The sequence below is a fragment of the Lonchura striata genome, chromosome 17 (genome assembly GCF_050655825.1).
Source record: "Lonchura striata isolate lonStrDom1 chromosome 17, ASM5065582v1, whole genome shotgun sequence".
NCBI lineage: Eukaryota > Metazoa > Chordata > Aves > Passeriformes > Estrildidae > Lonchura > Lonchura striata.
The window spans coordinates 10,452,501-10,474,647 of NC_140719.1; the positions used below are offsets into that span (position 1 = coordinate 10,452,501).

At 46.2% G+C, this 22,147-nt stretch overlaps 1 protein-coding gene across 2 annotated transcripts in view; it reads right to left on the reverse strand.

Annotated features, from left to right (window-relative positions):
* Positions 1–2,183: 2,183 nt before the first annotated feature.
* DDX31 (DEAD-box helicase 31) overlaps positions 2,184–22,147 on the reverse strand; it is a 44,222-nt gene continuing 24,258 nt past the window's right edge. For both annotated transcript variants that reach the window (XM_021543540.3, XM_021543539.4), the window contains exons 17-20: positions 21,412–21,493; positions 15,220–15,331; positions 9,923–10,103; positions 2,184–2,614 (exon numbers count right to left, since the gene is read on the reverse strand). In XM_021543540.3, coding sequence (XP_021399215.3) covers positions 2,464–2,614; positions 9,923–10,103; positions 15,220–15,331; positions 21,412–21,493 — 526 coding nt within the window. In that variant the 3' untranslated portion in view covers positions 2,184–2,463. The remainder of the gene's footprint in view (positions 2,615–9,922; positions 10,104–15,219; positions 15,332–21,411; positions 21,494–22,147) is intronic.

Consider the following 22,147-nt stretch of genomic DNA (forward strand, 5'->3'; position numbering starts at 1 on the left):
AACAAGTTCAGGGCTCCATGCCACAGGAATCCACTGCCACCCCTGGCTGCTCCTCTGGCATTTGGGTGCTCAGAGGAGTTGGGAATCTCTGCACACACAACACCCTGGTGCTGCAGGTGGTGATTTGCAGCTGGTGGAAATGATGGAACTCCACCTTGCCCTGCCTGAATGAAAGGATGATTTGAGTGAAATCGACCCCAAACCTACCAGGGTCTTCTTGAATTGAGTGGTGCACAAGGGTGAAACCAGCTCAGAGCCAATCTGGGGCTGCCCAAGTGTAAATAAAGCCAGATTGGAGTCCCACCCACCCAGCCACAATTCAAACACATTTTTCTCGTCAGCCTTCAAGTTTATTAGGAGAAAGCTCAGCTTAACTTCAGGTGTGTGTGCATTTCTTTTAACACTCCCTTATTAAACAATCTCCTCCTCTCTTTCCCTAAGCCCACAAGCAATCCAGCCCTATCTGCTAAGGATGGTGAAGCTGAAAGAAAAAAAACACTCTAATATGTTTTAAAAATCACTTTATCATAACCATTTGTACTGTTTCATGCCCAGTTAATACAGGCAGCAATGAGGTCTCCTGATGTCTCTCACCTATGTGCTGTTGGCCTTTTTTCTTTCTATTATGAATTTGCCAATAGTCCCTATTAATTCCTACGTGACAGTCAGCCAGGAGAAGGTCATGTACTTTCCTTTCATGCACAAGATCATTCCCAAACTTGCACTCTCTGCATCATTCTGAGTCATTTTCATCCTCAGGGGTTTCTTTTCTGTTTGACATTTGCCTTAAACCTGATTGCTCTTCCAAATAGTTCTCATAACAAAATCAGGTGGGCTTTGTTGTTATTTTTAATCTAATAAATGTTTGTAACTTCATTCTCTCTGAAAAATCATGGCTAATTTGATACTGGAGCCCTTCTATCACCTTTCAGAAGTGTTGAAAAAAGTATTGCAGAGAAATTGAAGTGTTTGGTAATTGCCCGTGAGGAAATAAAAATTCTGGTTTCAAAAGTTACTTTCACTTCAGAAATTAAATACTTGGGGGCTGACTCCTGCTCTCCTACAATCCTTAGTATGACTCACTGCAGCCCAAAGTAGGTGCCCTCAATTCTGCATTTACAAGGCATCATTTTCATCTGTTTATACTCCCATTTCAGTACTTTTCTTCCTTCTGACGTCTGAAATTGCCACTATTTGAGCACTTTCTGCTCCTGCATTAAACATGCCTGGCTCAGGTCATGGTGGGCTGCTCTTCCTCATCCCTTTCCTCAAGGAAGACACGTGCAGGGAGCAGAAAGTTGTGGTTTGGGTTTGTGCTGCTCTCACCTGTGCCCTGCTTGGTGCTTGTGCTCTAGGAGGGGCTGGAAGGAGCAGAGGGTGGAGAGGGACAGGTGGGTGCTGGGGGAGTTGGGAAATCTCCTGCAGGCTTTGGGGCCACTCTCCCACCCACAGGGCAGTTTGGGTTTCATTTCACACACTGTGGTCATCCTGCATCCCTTTTCCCAGTGTCCCAGGTCTCCAATGGGAACAAGCTGGATGGCAAATGGGAAAAGCAAGAAGTGAAATCTATCAGCTCAAAGCAGGCCCAGGCAAGGCAGAGAACCCCAAAAGGCTGGGTCACGACTGGCAAGGGTTTGCAAGAACCTGCAAAGATTTAATGTTCAGAGAGGTGAGACATCTCATACTCCCTCTGTGTTACACAATCAGGCTGCAGGCAAGGAGAAGTTTGGAGACTGCTGGATTCCACTCTGGCTCCTTCCCACAGTGAGAATGTTTGCTCTCAGGAGCTCTGACAGGGAGCTCTGTGCCCATGAGCTCTGCCCCAAAGGACTGTGTGTCACTGCACTGCAGGGTTCTCCACAATCCTGCCACTGGCATCACTGCAGGTGGCAATTCTGACTAACAGTGACCAGGGACAGACCTTGCCCAGTGCACAGAGGACAGGAGAGGAGGTGGCAGCAATGTGGCTTCATGACCTGAGACAGGAGAAGTGCTCCCTTTACAATGACAGGGGACAGGGCAGATTCCCCTCTCCATGGTGCTCCTGGGACACCTCCCCTGCCAAGTTTACCTGGCTGGAGACAGCAACTGAAGGCATAGTGGAGTGTTCCTTAAAAAACACCTCCTGCCTGCCCAAACGTGTCTCACTTTCATGTTGCACACACATCACGTTTCTCTGAAAATCATATTTAACCTTCTTTTATTTTTCTTGCTAAAAAACCCATCTTAGGAACATGGTGCATCTTCAGGAGGCCACATTGAATTGCAGCAGTACAACAGGACACGCCTGGATTCCATTCCACTTGGACCTACGGAATGAAGGGGAGGAGGCCAAGATCCCCAGGATCCCTCCCACATTTGCCTGATAAATTGAAACTCTCCTCAGTTGATTTGGCAGGTCACGCTGACCCCCGGCTGAGGCACTCCAGCAGCTTTTACAGCCACGGACTGGAAGGGCCTGGCTTATGCTGGAATCTGCTGGTTGCCAGCTTTTCTCTGCTTTTTCTTCTTCTTCTTGACCTTGGCTCCAGCAGTGTCCATCCCACTGGAATATTCCGAGCGCAGGAGCTCAGCAAGGCGGCGTTTGCCGTGGGTCTTCTTGAGCAGCTCAGACCTGGGCAGGGGGAAGAGCAGAGGAATTCAGGAATTCAGGAATTCAGAACCTGCAATGCCACTGACAATTGCACATGAGAGAAGGAGCAGCTCCCTTTCCTTGAGGCTCGATTTGAAATTCTGCCTCATGCAAAATTAGGTATTGTTGTGACAGGTTTCCACAAAGGTGGCAAAATATCAACGGCGTTTTTCAAAGCAAGCCTTTGTTCTGTACAAATGCTCTTGCAGGGTGGTGGGGAGAAGGAGGGAAGCTTGTGTGCCTGAAGGCTGATGAAGGAGGTGACACAGCAGTTTGGAAGAAATAATAATAATAATAATAATAATAATAATAATAATAATAATAATAATAATAATAATAATAATTTAACAGCCCAGTGACATTGAACAATGGAAACATTTTATAAACAGAGCTTAAATCCAGAGCTTGAGAACACAACCCCCTCCAAAACAAACCAGGGAAAAAATTAGCATGTCTTAAGTCTAAACCCAACAGAGCCAACAGATTTTCTTTTCTTGCAGTGTCCTGCAGCCATCACATGCACCTCACAGCCTCCCTCTCCAGAGAATGGCTTTTGCAAGGGTAGCTGCATTTTGCATGGCCACCAAACTTCAACATGGGTGTCCCTGCAGCCCTAAACTGCCAGCTATAAATATAAAAACCCACTCAGCATTTTCCCACCATGAGTTCTGCCACTGTCCTCTCTATAACCTTAGGTAAATCTCACCCTCAGTTATTGAAAATACAATCTCCTGGGTGATTCCCAAGGTCCAGTCATTCCCTAGCTTGTCCCCATGGTCCTGGGCACAACAGGGTGTCCACAGTTACTGTTGTTGGCATGTCCCACTCTCCTCCTCATCAGCACAGAGTCACAGACTGGTTTGGGCTGGGACATCATCCAAACATCATCTCATTCATTTCTCCAGACCAGGTCTAACCTGAGCCCCTTCCAGCCTGGCCTTGAACACCTCCAGGGTGCACTTCTCTGAGCAAGTTCCAGTAAGGACCTGTCTCAAGTGTTTCCAGAAAAACAGAACAGAAACCTGTCTGTCCCTCTGCACACGAGGCAGCTGAACTGAACAGCAGCCCCACAGCAAGCTTTGGTGACAACACAGGGACTCAGCAGTCCTAAAGGTGACACCTTCTAGCCCTGCCTCAAAGTGCCCTCAGGTGTCCAAACCCACGCTGGGTGTTGAAGAGAAGGAAGAAATTTTGGCTGCAGCAATGGATCAAGGCATTCAACAGGCCAAACACACAGGGCAGACAAGAGAAGTGAACTCCTGGCTGCCTGGGGTGTTTGCTTGCTCCATTCCCACAGCCTGGGCAGGTGTATCCTCTGCTCAGCCCCCTCCACCAGTGGGTAGAGTTCTTATTTGACACTTTGATTGTTGTCTCCAAGCATTTCCTACAGTAATTCCTGGGTTTCCAAGCAACAGACCAGTTTACTTAACAACAGGGAACTCTCTGCTGCAGGAGGACAAGGAATCCACCAGTGGCTGCAGGGCTGAGCTGCAGCTCAGCAGGGAGGTTGTCCAACACTTTATTATCAATCAGGTGAAATTGCTGCCCAATTAGTAAATCAATACTCCCTGCTGAGGTGATCAGCTGTGCACAGAAAAGCAGGGATGCAGGGAAAAGGGAGCTTCCTCCCTCTAACCCAGGGCCACAAAAATCAATGGAGTTGTACTGTGGAACCTGTGCTCACCACAGAAGAAAAGCAGCTCCAGGGCCCCGTGTAACCATGAGATAGAAGAGCTACAGGGAACAGCACCAGCCTGCAGGGACAGCACACCAGGAAACAGCACCAGGTCAGGAGCCCTGATTCCTGCTGTAAAGCTGTAAATTCCCCTCTCTGCCCAGCTGGTGACAGCCTTTGGGCTCTGCCAGAGCAGCAAGATAACCACCTTCCCTCACTCAGGTTATGAGACAAAGCCCAGGAGAACTCAGAGAGATTTTAACACTCACCCCTGAGCATCCTTGGGCAAGGTTTTTAATCTCTTTGGCCTCCATGTCCACTCTCCCAGCCCCTGTGCTTTCCCTGTTGCTGAGGGTTGGTGGGGTGTTAATTTAAGGGAGCTGTGTGGTGATGCTGTGGCAAAAAGCTTCACAGGAAGGCTGTAAATGTAAAGGTGCATTTGCAACACAGACAGAACCCATGTTCCCATCACTGGAAAAACACATGGATGATGAGCATCTCTTGCTGTGATCTCATGTCTAGGTATCATGGTATACTGAGACAGAGGAAGGAATAAAAGACTCAGTTTCAGAGCTGCCTCTGCACATCTGTAATTAAGCTGCAACCTCACAAAAGCTGGTACCAATAACCTCAGCAGAGAGACAATAAGGAAAAAGAGGAACTGTCCCCAGATGACTTTTTTATTTCCTGAAAGGCTGGTAAAGACCAGGCCAAAGTTTTAAAGACAAAAAAAAAAATGTGTTATCCTCAAGAAAACTGGGATTATTTTATTCACTGTTTAAACATGAGAAACTTGTGAGTCTTGCTAAATATATCACTGAATGATGAAAAGGCAGGAGAGGAACATCTGGAAGAAAAAGTGTGCAGTGAAGGAAAGAGCAAAATCCTTCTTTGCTTCAGTTCCCTTCTACAGCCACTTCCAGAGCTGTTCCCAGCATGCTGCTCCCCTTCCCCACCTGGGAGCCACAGTGATCTTAGGGATGCTGCTGCCCAACCCTCTATCTCTGAGGAAATCTGAATGGTTTGGACTGATCTCCTTCTCTGGGTCTTGTTTTCTAGCTCAGAAGATGTCTCTGCTCATCTTTTCATTCAGTGGTGAGTGAGCTTGTTCTTGGAGGTGTCTCTCAACCTGGCTGGCATCACTGCCTGTTCCTTTGTCTTGCTGTGCGAGATGCTGCTGCAATGCAGTGCACAGGTGTAGTGACCTTTAACCAACTCCCAGCATCTGCAGCATCCAAAAGCTCCCAAATTGCTCCAGCTGAGGAAGGAGGAGTGTGGTAAGCACATTGAGGATGAAGTTCTGACACACAGTCCCAGAACTCACGGTGTGTCTTTGGAGGAGACCCGAGGAGGCCGCTCCATTTATCAGAAAACATTTCAACGTGGATTGCACTATCAATCTGCCTGACAGCATCTCCAACAGCTCCTTGACACTGTGCCAGCAGCAGAGCTGGGTTACCTCTGGGCCAAGGCTGCTGCAACACCTGCTTTTCCTACTTATAGCATTGGATGAACCATCTGCAGCCAATGCAACCCTGTTTGGGTTGGTTTTGCTGCTGTTGTTTTTGCAGAGTGGGGGCAAGAAATCCATCAGCAATCCTACACTGCTCTCGACAGGTCAACAGATGGCCCAGGTCCTCTGCTCCCAGCTGATGCAGATGCTTGAGAAGATCAAGGAAAATTATTACCCAGCCAGAATGAGCACCAAGCCTGTTCCAGAACACTCTCAGGGCAAGGTGGTCTCCACACTGGGATGTGTTGAACTGCAAAGCCCACCTTGCCCTACTGAAGTCATTTCAGCCACACAGAAACCCCAGTCTCACTTTCACTGCCATCCCTTGGGCTTCACCCTATGGCAAAAGGAATGGGAGCCTGGGATCCTCCCAGGATTCCTGCCTCTCTCAGGCCTTTTCCCAGCCTAGAGAACAGACTACATTTCAATTACAGAGAGATGACAATTTTTGGTGCACAGCCCCCAGCACAGAGGTTTTCCAGCTCTGTGTGCAAGCACTGTTAACTTGATTAGAGATGGAGCAAAAGCTCTGTGCTGCAGCCACAGTGGAACAGGACAGTAATAAAGGGCACTGCTGTACGCAGGAAACAATCAGATGGATTTTACAACTATAAAACTTTAATTTCATATGAGGATTTCTTTTATAACATCGTGATATGGTAGCCAGGATTCACCTGTGTCCCTGAACTGCCTTAATGAAGAGTGATGGTGATGTTTCCTTTCACAGCAGCCATGTCTCTTATTCTCATTTTTGGCTCCATTTGCCCATGGATACATGCCCTTACCTGAGCTCCAGTTTGGCTGTAGAGAGCAGACTGCCCAAAGTGAAACTCCCAGTGGACAGAATTCCAAAGCTGCATTTTGACTAATTAAGTAGTATCAGGAAAGCTCTAAATGTGCACATAAAAATTGGCAAGCAAAGTGCTTCTAATGATGAGACAATTGCTGTGCAGGGAGGCCCAGCTGCAGCCTTGAGTCACAAGCCCTTTATTTTTTCAAAATTGTCAATGCCAAGATGTTCAAAAGTGGAACCAAGGGTGTGAGGTGGGAGAGAAGGTAAAATGCCACGAGTTTGCACCCAAAGGAAACTGCTGCCCTGGCCATGGGGAGGACACAGGGCTACGAGGTCTGTTTCTCAGGAGTTGTCTGATTCTATCTGACCATGCTGAAGAATGAATTAACACAATGATCCTGCAGCCAAAGCCTTCAGGCCATGCCCATCTCCACATCAGAGAATGGCACAGTGATAATGATGTACAGCAGTGCTCTCAAACACCTCTTCCTGATCCCATTTCACTTGAATTGGCTCAGACCTGGGCAGGGGGAAAAGCAGGAGAATTCAGGAATTAAGAACCCCTCCTCCTGCTGGGTGGGTTCCTGTAACCCACCTAAAACTCTGAAGCATGAGGGGATTTTCACCTTTGTTTTTATATCACTTTTTGCATATGCTGTAGCAATTCTTGATACTCATAAGTAAATTCAATCCTTCTGAGCATTTATTGCATCAGAAATTCCTGTAGCAGGGAATTCCACAGAATCAGCTGAACTGAAGAGTCATGGTTCTTTGTGATGGCTTGAGCTCACAAAAAAGCCAAATTAAGTTGCAAGTGCTCACTGCAGCGAAAGCCTTTGGGGGCACACACTGGCTTTCCTGATTTCAAAGGGATTTCAAAGGGAAAGCAGACCCTCAGTCGATCCAGAATGCAAAAGGCTGAGCAGCACAGGGATGCACGGTGGAATGGCAGTGGGTCTTTGTGCATTGTGAAGGAGTCAGAAGACAAGTCTATCTGGCCTGTCAGCCACTTCCTCGGCGTGCTGCGACTCCACAGCGAAGCAAGGACAGCTAATCCCTCACTGGAGGTGGGATCAGCTTCCTTGCCTCCACCCTGCAGTCAAAGCACGAGCCCAGACACTGGCTAAGCTGAGGTACTGTAATTCAATATGCAGTATCCGGTTCGTGTGCTCATCTCTCACCTCAACACAGCATTGCAACTTTCAAAAAACAACACCAGCAATTATTTTTCCGTCTTCAGATCGGGTTTTGCAAGATCCACTACAGCTAAAGGAGCAGCTGGTTTGCACAAAGACCTCTGAAAAATGCATGGAAGTTGAGATGGGCATTGAGGAGAGGGCTGCTCCCACATTTCAGCACTGAAACATCACACACCTGGCTGCTCCCTCTCACTGTCTCACCTTCGCCAGCAGGCTCTCCAAGGAGGCGCCAAGCACAAAAGGAGACTTCAAAAGAAATGAAAAGTTTTCTTTGTCCTCTTAAGGAAACATTTAATGATTGCCTTTACCCCACTTTCAACCTGGAGTGCCTGCTCTTTATTCTCTAGGCAGGTGCTGAGAGATGAGGCTTTAGTGAGCAGTCTGATTAAAAACCAGTATCAGATGTTGGGAGACAATGTGTAATACGACAACCAACACTCACAGCATCATGTGAGAAATATAATTAAAAAGATTGCTCTGTGGCTGTGCTGTTATAATTTCAAGCCTTGCATTTTACAATTAGAAATTTGTCTTCTAAATGGCAGGCTAAGTTTTGCTTTCTGCTTTGTCAGTGTGAAATCAAAAGCAATTCTCTAAGTTAATAGCATAATCTTGGATTTATGCAAGTGCAGACTGCATTTGAATCCATATTCACTTTCTCTAAACTATCCTATAAATACTAATATACCCTCTCCCTTTATTTATTTATTTTTTAAGCACACACAGAGGAAGCTGATTAAAGCCAAGTTTCACAGGCAGGAATAATTGTTGCACATCACAACTTTGGCTATGTTTTGCAGGGTCTCAACTTTGCAGATGCCCTCGGATTTGAAATCTGGAGCTTGAGCAGTGACAGAGCTGTGCAAAGTCTATGAACTTTCCCTGAGCTGCAATTCTGTGATCCACGTGCAAATGAGCTCTCAAATCACTCCCAGACCATTTGTTCCAACACCTCCACATCCCCCAACCCCACACATCCTGTGTGTAAATACCTACTGTATCTTGAGCTTGTCTGTGCTATAATGGGATGAAGACTTGGGGAGGAGGAACCCCCATCTAAAAGAGGTTTGTAACAAGGCAAAAAGTAGCTCTAACAGAGTAGCAACATCACAGGAACAGAGAGAGGCATTGTTACAGGCCAAGTAATCCTGTGACACGCTACTGTCAGTCATAGCTTGACACCCTGCTGGGCAGCAAGACATCAAAGCCCACCCCATACCATCTTACATGCTCTTTATCAGCTAATCAGGCTATTCTTCCCGAAATAAAGCTCCCTTAAATCCCCTGCTCACAGGGGCATTCCCATCCTGTTGCCCATCTGCTGAGGAGGGTCAGCTGGAGCAGGAGGCAGAGCAGTGGCCTGTCCCTGGTGGCTGCTGCAAGCAGGACAATGCAGACTCCAACTTTTTATTTTCAAATCCCTTCCCCTTGCATTTTTTTTTTTTTTTTTTCTTTTCACGGGATAGGTGCATGTGCAAGAGAAGTGCCCAGCCCTGGAACAATTAAGTGGATTAGTGCTTTAATTGCATGGCTAAGGCTTGCTAACGGGGTTTGTAGCAACAATTACATGGAAAGAGTCACAATTGATGCTGATCAAGAAAAAAGATTTTCCTCCTTTGGATGATTGCACTGATTTTACTGGCAAGGCAGAGGTTTGGATGCTGCCATTGCACTGGGGAAGAGAGTGTGTCCTCAGCACTGTGATCCCAAAAGAGAGGATCATCTGTCCTGTGGAAGCAACTCAGAGCAGCCAGGATCAGAGGCACTGAGCACCTTCAGCTCCCTTGCAGGCACAGACAAGGGTTCAGGGCTCCTCCAGCAGCATCAGGGAGTCTCCAACTCCTTACACAGAACAGGAGGACCCAGAACAGCCCTGGGCACACACTAGAGGGGATAGAGCTGCAGCTCTGGGCTTGCTGCAGGCTATTCTCAGGAGAGATCCTGCAGGATTTTGGAGAAATGCTTTTGCCAGAGCTACTCACACCTCCAGGTTTGCAGAAGGATCATTTCTACCAACAGATCTGCCTTTTTTATACTTGATTCCTGGAGAAAGCCCAACCACCTTGAGGAGCAAAGCACTGCACAGCTCAGGAACATCAGACTGACCTACCTGTTTGGTCTTGGTTTGGTTTTCCTCTTTGAGCCTGCAGTTGGAAGAGCAGTCAGGTTCTGGGGGGCATCTCTCAGCCCAAAGCTTTTGGCCACATGACCCAGGTGAAGAGATTTGATGTGGAAGATGTGCTTGAGGTCCTTGGGATAGGTGGTATAGGCACAAAGGAAAGACTGCAGTGCTGCATGGAAAGAAAAACACGGTGAATTCTGTTTGCTTCTGCATTTTTATACATATACACACACACTTAAAGATTCAGCTGCTCCATCTGAAAGGACACGGGTCTGGTCCTTTGGGACACCTTCTGGTCAGCAGTTGGCACAAAAGGATGGCATGTTAAAAACCTGTGAAGGGTGCACAGTACTGGTACAATCCCAAAAGGGGAAGGTAGCTGCTGGGGAGGTGTTAGGAACTGAAACAAAGCTCCACTGAATTGCACTGGGTTTGGCTCCTGCAAGGCTGCTCCTTTGGCCACAAAAGGTGAGTTTGTGGCACTCCTCTCAAGAGTCATCGACACTGAGTGGCAGCAGATAAGAGGAGAGTGGGAACAGAGATGCAGGGATGAAGAGAGAGAAGCATGGAGATGGCACAGGAAGACTCCTCTGATATTAGAGTCCCAGTAGTCCATGCATTTTTCACCAGTTACCAGCTAGTCCCTTATAAATATCTGAGAGCCGGATGGATTTCCTGACTCATCAGCACACTGAGAACAGAGCTCACCTTCTCAAAAGGGAAAAATAATAGAACTGTGTGCAAATTTCCCTTCCCATCTTTATATTCCTGTAATGCCCTTCCCTCAGGGCTCATTGCTCTAAAGACAATCATCCACTAATATGAGCACTACCTCTGCTCCTCCCCATCCCCAGAAAATTCACTACACCCGGGCTGGCCCCTGCTCTGGGAATAGAGGGACTTCCAGGAAGGAAACTCTGCAGCTCACAAAATGCCTCCCCCTCAATCCCCTGCTGCTCCTCTGCTTGCCAAACCTCCTGTGCCCCCCCAGCCCTCACTCCAAAGCACCTCCTGCATCTTCCTCTCCCTCTCACTCCTGACACCAGTGAGCTCTAAACTCTCACCTCTCCTGCCCTTGCCTGTTGAGCCACCAGACCAGCAAGTTTGCCCACAGCTTATGTCTAATCTCTTGGCAGCAGCCGGAGATTGGAGTTTATGAACAGTAATAAAAATGTCATTTTAGCAGATCAGCTCCTGGAAGGACCCAGGGAATCCATCAAAGCTCTGTTTACTGAGCAAAGCGAACTCCTTTTCCCAATCGATGAGAAGAAAAGATTGAGTTTTTTGCACCTTCTTCCCAATTTCACAATGCTGCTCTTTTAGAGGCTTCTGAGCACCAAGAGACCTGTGTTTTCCAAAAAAAGAGAATGATAAATTCCAAGTACTGTCTCAGTCTCCTCTCTGAAGGCCATCCTTCTGAGGGCTTATAAACCAGCTCAAATGCTCTCAAAACTCCTGTTCTGCTGGTTTTTTTTTTCCCCATAAAGTTATTGGTCAAATTCACCTATGAGAAGGTGTAACTCTTCAAAGGGAACACCAGGAACTTGCTCCTGCTTTGAATTCAGTCCCATTGGAGCCAATACAGCTGTCTGCCTCCCAGCACTTGAAATGGCTGATACTATAGATCCTGTTATTATGAAGGCTGAGCTCACCTCCCACAGCTGGGCAGAGAGGAAAAGCTGCTGGTACCAACTCCCCAGATCAGAGTTAGAGAAGGAAAGTGTCAAAGGCTCCTCTCTTCCCAAAGTCCTGACAGACACCTGCCAGATCCAGCTGTGAGTCAGAGCACACAAAACCAGGGAGAGCTGCAAGGCACTGAACTGAAGTGAGAACTCGGAGCTGAGCTGAGAGCCTGGCTGGAGCTGCAGGTCACAGTGCCAGCCCAGGAAACTGCCTCACCTCCGAGCAGCTCAGAGCTGAGCTGTTCATTACAGCACCCATGAGATTGAAATGCAGACCTTTGTGGATGAGATTCTTTTAAAAATCTTTACTATCAGGTCTTTAGACCTTTCAGTGTTGCCAGAGATATGTTTTCTGGCTTTTATGTGCAATTAGAGTGGCCAGATATGGAATGCTTTATTGGATTTTTTTTAAAGTTGAAATTCTTTTATGATTTTGTGATCAAAGAGAGCTTTAGGAAAACAACTCACAAAGACTGGTAACAGTGCTGGTCAGGCCATAATTCATGTACAGGGGTCTTTATCCTGATGTCTGAGCTGTTGAGTTTTTACCACACCAACACAAGTCTAAGGTAACATGGACTGGCTTGGAGTGGAATTTGGACTTGTGCTTATGTAAGACAGAGGATTTAGATTGGTCCTTTGCACTCCTGTATTTTTCTCAAGGAAATACAAGTGTGGAAAATCAAAGGAAGAAAAGAAAAAAGCCAGTGTGTTCTACGTATGATGGAGGTTAGATGGTTTGTTGCTGTTTTAAACAGGGTAATGGGATATGAAAGGGAGACAGGTGACATAACCTGTTCACCAGGCTCTCAGCTGGCAGCCAGCTCCCAGCATTGGCCCCAGGGCACAGCCTCAGCGTGGCTGGATAAACTGGGAGGCATTTTGCCAGAGCAGGTGGGAGCAGGAGGGAAGGATGCACCAAAACCACCACGGATTTGAGCATTGGGCCACAGCCCTGGGCTCCTGTGACTCTGCTGTCCCTCTGCACACAGGCACTGAGGACACAAAGGAGGATGCAAAATGCTCAACTGGTGGCTGCAAAACTGGGAAATGAGGAGGAAGAAGGCAGGTTTCCTTCCTTACCCTCTCTGTAACTCAGGGGCACGCAGGATCAGTCTCCAGAGCTCCTTCTGGCCCCACAGCTCCGAAATGAAGCACCTACCACCATGCAAAGCCTTGGGATGAGCATCCTCCACTTCCCAAAAGGGACTCCACCCTTGATGAGGCTCATCCTTCAGGTAACAGGGCCCAGCAGACCCCTCCTCCCACCCATCTCACTGCTGATCAGTCAATCAAGTTTGAAGGGCAGCACCTTCCCTGAACCATTTGATTAGAGTGTGAAAAGCATGGGACCCAGAGGCAGAAGGGCAGAGTGGGCAGGGAGCCACTCGCCTTTTGAAAGCAGGCTGCAGTGCAAACACTGCTTATTAACATTGACTAGGCCAGAAAATGGGGAGAAACAGAAAAAGAGAGAGAAACAAATGCATCTCTGGCACAGTTTCCAATTGATTGTCTGCCATGAAAGCAAAAGCCAGCTGCCATGTTAATTATTCATGATGCCTGGCTCAGAGGGGAGGAAGAGGGGCTTATGGAAGCCACTCAGCAGTGGAAAATTTGCATATGTAGATAGCAGAGTTGGAAAAAGAGGTGGAGTGATCCTCTACAAGATAAATGGGATGCACAATATTTCAGCATTTCCTGATGTGTTTTCTGTGCTTCTTTTCTGTGGCTAAAGAAGTTATTAATGCTGAGGTCAGCAACAAGTGTGTGTGGGTGGGTGTGTGCACAGTGGCACTGGGTAGAGAGGAACCACAGAGGATTTTTAGGTGTGACCAGAGTTATTCACTGGTTGTTCCTGTCACAGGCATTTCAGGTTAGAAGTTTGCATGGGGTACAAGAAATCCCAAGAGAGCAGCAAGAAGCTCATCCATACGGAATGAAGGATTATGATCGTTGTAGTCACATGCTTCGAGACTGTGGATTTAAAAGAGCAGCTACAAAACCACACCACACACCTGAAAATGGGTGCAAGCTGCTCGTGTAGAAAGTCCAACACTCTCACTGCAGGAGGAAAGTGTTTGAAAACCCCAAAGAACTGAAATCAGCACTCTGCAACTGCTGGAGGTGGGTGAGATTTCAGGCCAGGGATGTGCAGTGCTGGGGGGAGAGCAAAGAGTGAAACAGAATTTCAAATCATTTGCCCCTCAACACAGCCACACATAATAAAAAACATGCAGAATATTTGGAATAAGCAGATAGTCACAGGAGACAATTCTGGCTGCTCTGCTGTGTCATCACCTGAGAAGCTAGTACAACTTTCAGAAAAAAACAGCACCTCTGACCTCCTGAACAATCACTTCTCAAGATTCCAAACAATTTTCATGCTGAACTTTATTTTTCTCTTGAGAACAGCCCCTCCTTCTCTAGTTTCTTCAACCATTGTATAACTCCAATTTCCCCATATGGTTTTGGACCCCTGGGAAGGTGATTTCAGAAGGTGAGCCCATGAGGCACACCTGTCCCACACCTGTATGCAGGTGCACGCAGCAGGTACACAGAATGGCAAACAGGAATGATGCAGACCATTCAAATTCATCTCAGCAGAACCCCCTTGAACTGGAAATGCTGCAGAACTGAAATATCTTCTACACGAGCTTAGAAAGCAGGGCTTGACTCAGAGCAATGAGGTAAAAAAAGAAAATCAGGAAGGGAGATGTGGGAAGAGGAGACTCAAAAAAACGGGAAAGGCTCCAGTCCTAAATACTGTGAGGCAGAATGGCTGAATCTCTTTCATAAAGGATTTGCATTTTGTGGACTTGTCTCAGTTACTCATAGTCAAATTCCAAGTAATTGCCCAGGAGCTCTGGGGCCTGACTTCCCACAGTGCCTACACTGGACCACCTTTATGGCTTCTCTCAGGGGACAGTTTGGTGTTTCTTTTCCTACCACATCACCAGCAAGATTTTAATCTTTCTCCCAAATCTGTCTTCCTCCTGATTTTCCAAACAGAAAGGAAGAAGGGCAGAGTCTCTTACACTGCTCAGTGACAACTGCTAGGAAAAGATGGCACATCAAACCCCAGACTTGTACACAGCTACAATTATCAAGTTCATCCCAGTTTTTATTCTTCCTGCCTTTTTGAGTTATTGCCCCTTTTTCTTTTACCTCCCATCCCACACAACCAGCTCCAATCCAAGATCCTTTCCTGGTCAGGGTTGCATTCTGCCTTTCAGGCTTTAAATTCACCCCTGGGGTGAACTGGAGGCATCTGATGGGAATTGCAGCAGGATGTGGTGGAGGAAGTCACCCATCCCCTTCCCAGCACAACACACACAACCCACTCGCTCCTGTGATTGGGTCAAAACCCTTGGATGTGAATCCCACTGAAAGCCAAGACTAAATCTCATTTGCACATAATATGGGAATGCCAGAAATTAACATTTAATATCACCACAAAGCCTTCTGGGCCTGCCTCAGCCCCCTGCAGAGCCCAACAGCCCCAAAATGTTTCTTCCAGGCCTTTTCCCTGATGCTGTGCCCCAGAAGAAAACCTTGGCAGCTCCTCTGAGCCCTTGTGGGATAAGTGGAAGGAAACTCACTGACCTTTCTTTGCCCACTGGACAGTCCCCTCGTTGGAATGGACGTGATTTTCAAATTTTGTCTGCAGGACCGTGGCCCTCTCCCGGACTTCCTGAGGATTCTTGCCACAGGATTTCTACCAGTGAGGCAGGAGGATTAGAGGAAAGAGAATTTGAGTCAGGAATAATGAAGCAGTTTACAATAGATTTAATAACAGTAAAATCACACAGCAACTACCCAGGGGCCAACAAAGGTAATCCTCTCAATATTACTAGAGGAAAAAAAAAATCCAGATAAAGATGTTAAAGTCAGAGCAGCCAGTGAGCGCCGTGTGGTGGGGAGAACAAATCAGTTTTAATTTTGTGTTTTCTAACATCTATCACGTATCTTTTTCCCTTGCTTCTCCCTTCCCTTTTTTGTTTTTTGCTTCCAGGTACAACAGGCCAGATCCCACTACTAGTTTCCATTGGAATTATTTAGAATAACTCCCCCCAGACCCCACAGTAACAGTTTCAGAGTGATGCTGCAAGCTCCCCTGTGCACTTCTCCAAAAGACCCAGGGCAGGAGACCATGAGATCCACAATCACCCCAAGCTCCAGAGAAGAGACAAATTCAGCACCTGTGAACAAAGGCAACCAAATGGACTTCTTATGGATTCCAGCATGGACTTCTCCATGAAGCTTCCTGACTGCCAACATATCATATTTGACTGGAACTGCCATCACTTGGCTCCTCTAGAGCAGGACAAGCCCCTTGCACCAAAGGCACGACAGAATAAACTTCCTCAGGCCAAAAGGGCCATTTTGCACATGTTCCAGCTTTCCTGGGATCAGACTGCAGGATGCAGTTCAGGAAATGGAAAACAAACATTCCTGGGAGCAAGCTGTTACTGGGAGGAGAAGAGAGGCTGTCTCCCTCTCTGAGGGATCCAGGCAGAGAATGGAAATGTGGACCAGAAAACAAGTGAAATTTCTGATGGAAAGCTGACAGCAAAGTGCATAGCCAAGCATCCATGGATGTGCACCTCTCCCAGAAAAGGGCCACAGTTCTGCAGTGTGACTCAAGACAGGAACCAGCATCCAAGTGTGAGAGTGCCAGATCCAAGGCAGCAACCTGATAGTGCTCAGACCCCTCACCTGAGCAGGGCTGCCTGAATACAAACACCCAGCTCCTGGGATTCTGGAGGAGCCCTGTGCCAAGGCAGCAATCCTGCTGCTCCTCTCTGGCAGATCTGCATGCTAATGCTGCAAACCCCTCTTCCCTCTGCATTGCTGCCAGTCCAGAGGAGCCACATCTCACTGACACCACAAACAAACCCCAGGGACCGTGGGGGCTGCCAGCACCTGACACAAAATGCTCTCCTGTCCCAGATGTGTCACTCTGTACCCAACAGCAAATGTGTCCAGAGACAGACCTCAAATGTAGTTTAAATGCCCTGCACTGTGTCTGTCCTCTCTGAAACTCAGGATCCCAGTTTGCAGAATTCCAGGTAGTTCCTCAGCAAAGCCAACACACCTGGGCCTGCAGCTCCTGCTCGCTCACTGCCTGGACTGACTGTCCACCTGCACCTCCACGGACAGCCTGGCTATTTTAACTCATTTACTCTCCCAGATTTCTGGCCTCTGCTGTCTCCCAGTCCCCTCTAGAAAGGCTCACAACCCATCTCACACAATCACAGCATCATTTAGGTCAGAAAACACCTCCAAGATCATAGAGTCCAAACACATCCAGTTTTTCCTGAACACCTCCAGGGACGGGGACTCCACCACCTTCTTGGGCAGCCCATTCCAATGCTTGACCACCCTTGCAGTGAAGAAATTCTCCCTGATGTTCCACTTGAACCTCTCCTGGCACAGCTCCTCTCCTCCTGTCCTTATTCCCTGGGAGCAGGTCCTGACCCCCATCTGGCTGTGAGTTGTCTTCCCTGAACCTCTTTTTCCTCCAGGCTCAGCCACACCAGTTCCCTCAGCTGCTCCTCACATATTTTACCCTCTGGACCCTTCCTCAGCTTTGCTGTCCTTCTCTGGACACTCCTCTCACAGCTTCCTTTGACTTCAGCTGTGCCCTGAAGCTGAGCCCATCCCCAGCCAAGGGTCCTGCAGAGGTTCAGTGACCCCCAAGTGCAGCTGCCTGCTGAAGTGGCCACTCCTTGCTGTCACTGCCAAGTTTTCCACCGACGTGAAACACAAAACTTTCTGGCCCCGCCTGCTCCTCCCGGCCCCCAGCACTTTCCTTTTGTTAAGCCTCCTGGCAGCACCAAGTGTCACCTTCCCAGCGCTTTTTAATATGAATGTGAAATTAGTGAGGTTTGCCCTTTCCCCTGGCGGACAGAATCCTCTGTTATTAAAAAGTAAAGCACTTTAATAATGAAAACTTTTTCTCTTTTTCCTGTGTTTTAACTGTTTAAAATTAATGAGAAGGGCATAACGGTTGTCAAAGCGATATTGAAAGCTGGGTAGCCAGGACCGAATAAGCACGAAAATCCCTCCAGAGTGTTAAATAAACAGTGCTTCAGCCCCCTCTGAATCCCTGTGTTGGTTATTGTATACATTCTGTAACAGCACTCAGAATAGATCTGAGCACCAGGGAGGCAGAAAGGTTTCAGAATTCCAATAAAGGCCTCAAATTAAAGACAGCCTGGTGCGAATTCCAGGAGAAAATTAAAGAGACCTCAAGCTTAAGTGACAGGTGACTTGCTTCTGTGTCACAACTGTCAGGGGATTTAGTGATAATATGGCAATATATTACAAAGGACTTTTCTTATTCCCCCCTTTAGGTTTCAAAATGAGGCATCTCTTCTTCCTGGTGCTGGGGGAAAATAAAAAAAAAAAAGTAAGACAAAAATGAGGGATAAAAAGCTAGGTGCATAATTTCCAAAGTGTGAGGTCAGTGCAAGAGATATAAATAAAAAAAAAGCAAATGGCAGGAAACATAATGTCCTCGGAAAACAGCTTCTCCCCTCCTCCCATCTCCACTTTGTCTTTTATCCCCTTCAGACCCTTGAGACAGAACTCATTTTAAAATTGCACCCTAATGGGCATGAAAAAAAACTGTGTTTGATTCCTGTCTTCCAGGGAGGTTCATCTAAAAAACTAAAAAAAAAAACACACCCCGATAATAATAATAAAAAAAAATCTAAATTTAAAACTGACTCAGAGGCAAACTGTGAAAATAAAACCTGCCCATGACTGAGTGTCTGGACAGATCAAATAAATCAGTGCTACTGGAAGGGCATGGAAGCCATTCCATGTGCTTTACTCACACAGGCAAGCTTTAATCCTGGTTTGGATGAGCAGGACAATTAATTTGAGACCTTACACATTTTTCCAAGACCCCAAAGATAAAAGCCTACCCCAGAGGTTTGCTTGATCTGCATCCCCATCCCTCTGCTAAATAAGCAGCACTGTTGCCATCATGGAGAAACAGTGGGATAGGAGAACTTTTTCTGCTTGTGATTCCTTAAAAGCCTGTTCTGGCAGATCCCAAAGCATTGGCATAATGAGTGTGGACAGTAACATTATTTATAAGCTAAAAGAAGAAATGCAAGAGAAAGAAGTCGAGATGCAACGTTATTTAACCAGTTTGAGACATCAGGGTAACTCCCAAAAATGCCAACTTCACTAGGAAAAGATACATGGATTTCTGTCAGAAGGAAACTTCCAGTGATGAAGATGGCAGGTTTTAGGTTTGAGAGGTGGGGATAAGTACTGAAAACTTCTGATTTCATTAAGAGAACATGATAATGAAAAAAAAAAATTGAAACATAGTAAGACTACACTGAGGTAGAAAAGTTCATTCTTAGAACAGGAAAAAAAAAAAAAAAAAAAAAGAAAGATGGGGAAACCCACCAAAAAACCTGGCTGTAACATCTCCTGCTTCCATTATACTTCAAAACAAAATGAAGGGTTTTGTTTTAATAACAACTTTTTACTAACCTCCACACACCTTCTCTAGAACTCACCAAGTCCCCCTTGCCCCCCTGCATAAAAGTTGAAAGATCAAATTTATTCTCTTTGTAGGCAGGTGAACATTCACACGCCCAGACATAGCCACATATATATTTCATATACCTAAATATAAAATATACATTTTACAGGCACTTCAGCTTGCTCCCTGGCTGCACACAGAAGCCCAAAAAATACATGTTCCAGTGTGGTACTTATAATGGACTTGAGTTGAGGCAATGAGAACTGGAGAGCATCATAATGAGGTTCCTGTGTGCAGGACTATAATATATACATGACTCGGAGCACAGAGAGCTGAGAGCAGAGCTGAACCTCCCTCCTGTGGCAATGTCCCAACAGGATCAGGTTCAGCTCCTCCTGACACCTCCTCAATCCCCCCTGTCCCACTGCACTCCCAGCTTATGGTACTGTCCATGTGGCAAATTTAGGGAATTTAATAGAGATTAACCCTCCTGAAAATTTGGGAAATGCCCCTGCAGCTTCTGAGCTGACCACTCAGAGCCTCCATGGCAACATAAACATGGAGCTAACAAACACAACGAATCCTTGATTGCATTAATATATTTTTCAAGTCATTCCTGAAGGAGTCTGTTTCATATTGACAGAAATCCTGTAATTCCATCCCCATTAAATGATACAGAACTTTTCCCATGGAGAGAAGCTCTATTCTTTCAGATTGAGTCACATAAAAACTGGGTATTCTGTATTTCTAAGTTCCTGAGAGAGATTAAAACCATCCTACAACCACAGATCTCAGCTCCAGTGAAGTCAACAGCAAAATCCCACTCGCTTTGATGTCAGAGGGAAAAGAGGAATTTAATCCCACCTTTGAAAGCAAAAGGAACCAAGTCCTTCTGTGCAAGTTCCTACGTGCAGCACCCGGCACAGCAGGGCCTGCCCAGCACTGCCCAAAACAACAACTGCTCCTTTCAAAGAGGGGCTGGGTTTAGAGCTTTTTGGAAGGGAAGGAAGAAAGCCAAAAGAAGTGTCTTTAAAAAATTCTGTGCTTAAATGTGTAGAGCATTTGACAATTTGGAAGAATGGCAGAAATACCAAACAGGCTTGGTTAGGGTTTTGTTGCTAAAAAGGGATTTTCTCCTGCCATGTTGCAAAATTTAAATTGAAATTTCCTGGAACAAAACATGTTCTCTGCTTTGCCCATTTCCCATGAAATAACATTTGCTCCCACATCTGGAACAGTGCATATTCTGTCCCCTGTCAGTAACAAATTTAAAGTACAATTTCTGTATAAATGGAATAGTTGAAAAAGCCTTCAAAGGAAACTTGAAGTCATTCTCCCTATAAGCACATTTGGGACAAAAGGAAAGTATTTATACATGGAACTATTTAAAATAATTTCAGCACTAACAAAGCACAACTGAACTTGGTTATGAGGAGATATCCTAGGCATGATCCAGCCATTTAAAACACAGGCATTACAGGCTGATTTCAGCCAAAAACAGTGGTGGGAGAGAGCTTTAAACAGAGCTGCATCTCAGCTGAGCTCAGATCTGGCTGAGTGTGAGCTGCAGGAACACTGACCATCTTTCACAGGCTGTGTTTACCAGGAACACCACGGCTCCCACCAGCCAGCACCAGGAATGAGGTGCCTCAGACACGGGGTAACAAAAGCATGGGCAGGCAAAACAGCAACAAGAGGGAAAACAGAGTGTGTGCTGCATCATGCTTGACACATTCTTGACTTCCATTCAAAATGCAGGTTCTTGCAGGATTTAATTTGCCAGACGCAGCAATGCCCGAGACATCAATTGCAAATGAGTGAATTCTGTGAATTAGCAACTTGAAGGCAGACCCAAAGCTTGCCCAAGCCAATAAAAAGGTGCCTGTCAACCCAGGGAGTTTTGTTTTAGGCTCCAAGTAAATATAGATTATAAAAACCCTGAGGTAACACATCACCAAATGCAATTTCTTCATTTCTTCAGAGAAGTTTAGAGCCATTTGCCACGTCCAACGGTATCTCAATGCAGAAACACGGGAAAAACAGGAACATTGTGAGGGAAAAAACACAGCTTTTGCATCCAGAAACATTCCCTGCCTGTTACAAAGATATTTGCTGAAGAGTTAGCAAGCAACTGCTTTCTGGGAACAACAGAAGACTGAAAAATTGTGATATAGGGTAGTTCTATAATTATTTACACTGTCTGACATCAGCCACTGAGGCAAGAGCACTTGTGATGTTGAACTGGCAAGTGAAAACTGGAGCAATTCCAAAGCAGCAGAGTAACTCACCTTCCTCCCTGGTCTGTGCAACCTGAAGCGATCATCCTTCATCAGGCTGGCCAACACCTTCTCCATCTTCAGCTCTGAAACACTGAAGCAACAAAGACAAAAAAATTACTGTTTTTCCTGCTTTGAAACACAGCGTGGAATGAGCCACAGACTGGTAATGGAGAGCAAAACAATTGAGATTCACAGTTCAGCTTGAGAATTTATTCCTGAAATACACAAGGTCTTAGCCCAGACACTCCCTCATCACCCCTGGAAGTGGAACTACTGTAAAATCCAAACCCCTGCTTTCAGTGGCACAGAGACACAGTTTCACCCACAATTTTGTCACTGTTTTAAGTCAACAACTCTAATTCTAGCAGAGCATCAAAATAACTGAGGATGGACTTTCCACTCTTAAAGTCTCCTTGGTTCTCAACCAAGAGGAACTAATTAAAGAAATAAATAGGACTACAATTCCATTATTTTCATCATTTTTCCTTCCTTGCTGAGAAGCATCAGGACAACTGGGAAGTGCCTGGTTATTCTTTTCACCAAAAGAAACTCAAGACAGAGCTGAAGCAGCTCATAACATTAATGCTTCTTGTAAATTTGTTTTGTAACTATAAAGAGTAAGATCTGCAACCTCCACCTTGAACCCAGGGGTTGTCCAACATTTCTTTTTTCACTCAAGGCCAGCCATGGGCAGGAGCAGAAGGTTGGTTGTGTAACTGTGAGAAAAGAGACTGACTGAGGCACC